This window comes from Periplaneta americana, unplaced genomic scaffold (genome assembly GCF_040183065.1).
Source record: "Periplaneta americana isolate PAMFEO1 unplaced genomic scaffold, P.americana_PAMFEO1_priV1 scaffold_85, whole genome shotgun sequence".
In the NCBI taxonomy this organism is placed as follows: Eukaryota; Metazoa; Arthropoda; class Insecta; order Blattodea; family Blattidae; genus Periplaneta; species Periplaneta americana.
Window position 1 is genome coordinate 914,217 of NW_027185566.1, and position 5,945 is coordinate 920,161.

General features: G+C 36.4%; 1 protein-coding gene across 1 annotated transcript; it reads left to right on the plus strand.

Annotated features, from left to right (window-relative positions):
* The first annotated feature begins 2,243 nt into the window (after window positions 1–2,243).
* On the plus strand, window positions 2,244–3,869 carry LOC138694253 (putative K(+)-stimulated pyrophosphate-energized sodium pump 1). Its single transcript, XM_069817784.1, has one exon. The coding sequence runs from the start codon at window positions 2,244–2,246 to the stop codon at window positions 3,867–3,869; it is 1,626 nt and encodes a 541-aa protein (XP_069673885.1).
* The last annotated feature ends 2,076 nt before the right edge of the window (window positions 3,870–5,945 follow it).

The window sequence follows — 5,945 nt, forward strand, 5'->3', positions numbered from 1 at the left end:
ACTTATGAACGAGGTATATGGGTATTTTCGCATTGGATACTCTGGAAATATAGAAACTTTACTTTGTCCAGATCACATAGAGTATATGTTAAATCAACCATATACTGTAAAAACAAAACATGGGCTGGATATTGCTATGTATTTAGGAAAGAGCAAGTTCCCCTGTAGTTTACCTATGAATAAAAAATATAGTGAACTTTCTTTTTATGAAGATGTTATTTTTGTAGAACATTCATCCTCAATTCAAGAATTTCAGCAGTTTGAAGAAAAAAAAGTCGTTGCTCAACAATATTTATATAAAACAAAATCTAAAATTCAAGAAATGCAAATTCCTATGAGTGTAGTAGATGCTTATATTTTTTTTACGGGAGAAAAGGTAATTTTTAGTTTTGTCTCCGATGAAAAAAAAATTGATTTTAGAAGCCTCGCCAGAGAATTAGGTCAAATCTTTAAAATTAAGATAGAACTTCATAAAATTTATAATCGAGATTTTGCGAATTTACTGGATGAACTTGGTCCTTGCGGGAGAAGATATTGCTGTTCTAGCTGTAAACTTCATAGAAAAAAAATTCTTCCCTCTTCAAACGACACCGTGGTAAGTAGTAATCAAATCGGTTCTTGTGGCAAACCTAAATGTTGCTTGAACTTCGAAAATTAATTTTCTTAAAATTTATGTTGCTGATTGGGTACAAATTATATTAAATTTATGTTACATATTTTATTGTTGTTGCGGCAATTAATTACTTGGAGGTTGTTAATGATCATTAACCACAACATGTCTGCTGAGTTTGCAAATAGACTACTCGGCGTAAGAGAGATGCAGCTCAATAAGGACGTTGAAAAGCTTTCTTCTGGAAAATCTATTAATAGAGCCGGAGATAATGCGTCTGGCTTGGCTGTTTCTGAAAAAATGTCCTCTCAAGTGAGAGGCTTGAATCAAGCATCTAGAAATACCCAAGATGGTATTTCTTTCATTCAAACTGCTGAAGGGTATTTACAAAATACTCAAGAAGCTCTCCAAAGAGTACGAGAATTGGCTGTTCAAGCTGCCAACGGTATCTATTCTGACGAGGATAGAATGCAAGTACAAGTGGAAGTTTCCCAAATGGTAGACGAAATCGACAGAGTCGCTTCTCATGCCCAGTTTAACGGTCTTGCACTTCTAACAGGAAGATTCGCTTCTACTGCTGCTACTTCTATGTGGCTTCATGTAGGTGCTAATATGGATCAAAGAGTTCGTTTGAGTATTGGGACTATGACTGCTACGGCTTTGGGAGTTAAAGATGCTTCCGCAGCAGGAACTCCTGCTCCTACCGATCCAGCTGCAGCACCCGCTGGTGGACAGCCTGCTGATGCAGCTGCGGCACCCGCACCTGCGGCGCCAGCAGCACCTGCAAGTTCTAACGGAATGGTTAACGGTAAAGTTAGCGTGTTAACATCTAACGATGCTAATATGACCATTGGTAGAGTAGATGAGGCCCTTAAAAAAGTTCTCAAACAAAGAGCTGACTTGGGTGCATACCAAAACAGACTTGAGCTAACTATGCAAGGACTAAATATTGGTGCAGAAAACCTTCTTTCTGCTCAATCTAGAATTCAAGATACAGATATGGCGAGACAAATGTCTGAGTTCATCAAAAATCAAATCTTAATTCAAAGTTCTTCTGCTATGATTTCTCAAGCAAATCAAAAAAATCAATCTGTTCTAAGAATCTTAGGATAATCCTTGATCCCCCCTCCTCTTTGGAGGGGGGTTTTACTTTCACTCTCTTGTTCGTACTTCCCTTTTTCTTCTTTTTTTGTTATATTTAGACTGTATTATAATTTAAAAAGGAATTACTATGCTAGAAAATTTCAACGCTGTTGTATTTTGGAGTATTGGGCTGAGTATTATTGGATTTGTATTGGCCCTTTGTCTATACCAAAAAATTGCTAGAAGAAATCCAGGAACAGAAAAAATGGTCTTTATTGCCAATGCAATTCGAGAAGGTGCAATGGCCTTTTTGAAAAGAGAATATTCTATTTTGTCTTGTTTTGTTATTATTATTGCCATTATTCTTGCTCTCATCCCCGCTTTTTCAGTAAAAATTGCCATCTCTTTTGTTATTGGAAGTGTCTTTCCTGCAATAGCAGGGTTTATTTCTATGAGAATAGCCACTTTAGCAAATACGAGAACAGCAAATGCCGCTAAAGAAAAAGGACAATCTAGTGCATTATTTATTGCTTTTAACGGCGGTTCCGTTATGGGAATTACGGGTACTGCCTTAGGTCTGCTAGGAATTGCATTAGTTTTGTTAATGGACACTTCCCACCCCTACCTAAATCTTGTTGCTTTTGGATTTGGAGCTTGTGTTCTGGGACTCTTTTCGAGAGTAGGCGGTGGAATTTATACCAAAGCAGCCGATGTTGGAGCCGATTTGGTGGGCAAAATAGAAGCAGGAATTCCCGAAGATGATCCGAGAAACCCTGCCGTCATTGCTGATAATGTTGGAGATAACGTTGGAGATATTGCTGGAATGGGGGCGGATATTTTTGCTTCTTATGTAAATGCTTTAGTAGCCACTATGATCTTGGGTTTGGCTTTTCAGTCTAATTCTTTACCGTTCTTCTATCCACTTATCATTATGTTTATTGGTTTTGTGTCCTCTTTGCTCACAATGTTACTGATGAATTTTAACAGAAATATAGAACCCGCTAAGCTGGTTCGTTATGCCCCTTTACTAACTTCCTTTTTTACCATAGTAGGAACGTTTATTCATAGTTCTTATACTGATCTTTCCACTTTGAATGAAAAATCCTATATTCCTTCTATTGTTGTGGCTTTGGGTATTGTTGGAGGAACTCTCATTGGTTTAGTAACTGAGTGGTACACTTCAGGAAAACCTGTCCGAGATATAGCTAATGCTTCTCTAGCTGGAGGGGGCTCTAATGCTATTCGTGGTATCAGCGTAGGTATGGAAAGCTCTTTTATCCCTGCTGTTATCATCATCATTATGATTCTAGTAGCAAATTATTTTTTAGGTGCATACGGTATCGGACTCGCTGCGGTGGGGATGTTGTCTACAATGGCTATTACCACCACTATTGATGGATATGGACCTATTTCTGACAATGCCGGTGGAATTGCTGAAATGTCTGAATTAGGTGAGGACATCAGAAATATTACAGACAAATTAGATGCTGTAGGAAATACCACCGCCGCTATTGGAAAAGGGTTTGCTATTGGTTCTACATCTTTGACAGCATTGGCTTTAGTAGCAGCGTTTACAAATCAAATTATCCAAAAAGTAGGATTTGATACCAATATTCTTAATATTTCTGATCCTTTTATAATTGTAGGTCTATTAGCTGGTGGTATTATTGTTTTCCTATTTTCTGCACTCACTATGCGGGCTGTTGGAGATACAGCTTTGTCTATGGTAGAAGAAGTCAGAAGACAGTTTAAAACTATACCTGGTCTTATGGAAGGAACCGCAACACCAGATTATAAAGCTTGTGTTAGTATTTCTACTAAAGCTGCTTTAAAACAAATGATTATCCCTGGTTTTTTAACTATTATTATCCCGTTAATTGCTATCTTCGCCTTTCCAATGCACGGATTGTCCGTCCTTTCAGGAGTCGTTATTGGAACACTCATCACTGGTATTTTTATGGCATTGTTTATGTCTAATGCTGGAGGGGCTTGGGACAATGCAAAAAAATATATTGAGGCTGGTAAATTAGCTGGTCATAAAAAAGGCTCCGATGCACATAAGGCAGCCGTCTTAGGAGATACTATTGGAGATCCTTTTAAAGATACATCTGGTCCATCCTTAAACATCGTTATTAAAATTGTAGCAACATTGGCATTACTCATTCTCTTTATATAGGGCATGAAAGTTAGAATATTGTATCTCACTTTATTTATCTTTTTTCTAGAGTCTCTTAGCCTAGAGGCTCTAGGAGCCAATAAAAATCGTTCCACCCGGTCTTATCAGTTCGTTCCGGCTCCTCTTAATAAAAAGTATCCTTTAATTCCAGGAGCTTATTTCCAAGTTTTAAGAAAATGGAAAAATCCATCTATAACCTGGTTTTGGATTCATAACGATGAATACGATGCAAAAATTAATACTAATTGGGCTTATCGGCATCTAGGAGGATATGGACTTTTTTTACTCAACCATTCCAATCACTTTAATAGAAACTTGGTCTACTATATTAAAAATAAAGGGCGTTTTTTATTAGATCCAAATAGAATGTTTCACATTAGAGGAATCCGAAGTAATCTCTTATTACTGAACAAAAACCGCTCCTTACTCAAAAGACCAAAAACTATCGTATCTTATACTTGGAAAAGAATCGGTTTAAAAGCTCGGCGTATTTTAATGCGTTATTGGTCTAAAAAGCAACCCTTAATCGCTATTCATAACAATCGCTATCTGAGTATAAAACGCTACCGGCATAACCCTAAAAATTTTTTGTTGGCCGAGTTCGATAACAACCCTACCAGTACCTTTGTATTTGTTGTAGATAAAACGCACTACCAAAAACTTAAGTCTTGTGGTGTTAATGTTATATATCAATTAAGAGCACAAAAAGATGGTTCTTTATCAGACTTTGCCATTCAAAATCATCTCCCCTACGTGAATGTAGAAACCAAAATTCACCATCAGGAAGAACAACAAAAAATTCTCCTAAAAATTGCATATGCTCTATATCCAAAATCTTTCAAAAATAACCCCCTTTTAATGACTGACCCTTGCCAAAGGGGCTCCCTATGAAAAATAAAAATGATTGGCGACAATCACTTCTGCAATACCGTTCCTGCAATAATAAAAATTCGCTTAACACGTGTATTCAGCTAAGATTATGGCGTGTAGTTCAATCCTTTAGTGCAGTTCTGCCTATATTGGCATATTATCCTATCTTAGGCGAAGTAAACTTAATTCCAGTATATCAAGCTTTACTCAAAGCTCAGTATCCACTTTATTTTCCGGTTACATATTCTGATGGATATATGGAGTTTTTTTTATGTCAGGACTTATCAGAATTACAAAAACAAAAAGATTCACCTTTGTACGAACCTTTACATACCCATATATCTCATCGCTTCGATTCCCAGTTACAAACAATCGGTATCATCCCTTCTTTAGGTTTATCAAAAGATGGAACAAGAATAGGTTTTGGAAAAGGGTTTTATGATCGCTATCTAGTTAGGTTCTCTAATATTATCAAAGTAGCTCCGCAATTTTCCCATTCTATTTTAGAGCAAATCCCAGCAGATATTTGGGATATACCTATGGATTTTATCATTTCTGAAAAAGAAGTTATAGACTTAAGTAAATAATGCTTTCTTTTTTTTTTCATCTAGTTTAAATTTTAGGGTACAAAGAGGATATATGGCCATACCAGAAAAAGATATTCAAACAATTTTTAAGTGTTATGAAGAAGCGCGTTATCAAGATACCAAAGATCTTTTAGACGATGCTATAGATAAGGATATGAATAATCATCATATCTATTATTTTAAGGCTATTTGTTGTATCCATATGAACCAGTTAGATGAAGCCCTCATCGCCTTGGGAGAGGTAGCCTATTTAAACCCAGATTATATACCTAGTATGCATGCACTAGCCTACATTTTTTTAAGAAGAGGCGATTTTGAATCTGCTATGAATAAGTGGTTAGCCATAAAAACTGTAGCACCCAAAGACCCGTTAGTTAATAATATTTTAAATAAAATTAAATCTAAACAAATTCAAAAGGATTTTCTAAATCGCTATAATATGGACGACTTTATACAGTTGGATGCCAAAGAGCTCAAAAGAGGTTTAGCTTTTACTGTGGAGGAACTTCCGCTTTCTAATACAAAAATACCCTCCCCAACCCCTCCTCCGGAAAATCGCACTCTTACATCTTCTCAACCAGATTTAATCACACATTCTTACTCTTCCTCGTCTAGAAAA

Bases quoted from the DNA above. Each gene is read 5' to 3' on its own strand.
- LOC138694253 (XM_069817784.1), top strand. From the start codon at position 2,244: ATGGGAATTACGGGTACTGCCTTAGGTCTGCTAGGAATTGCATTAGTT.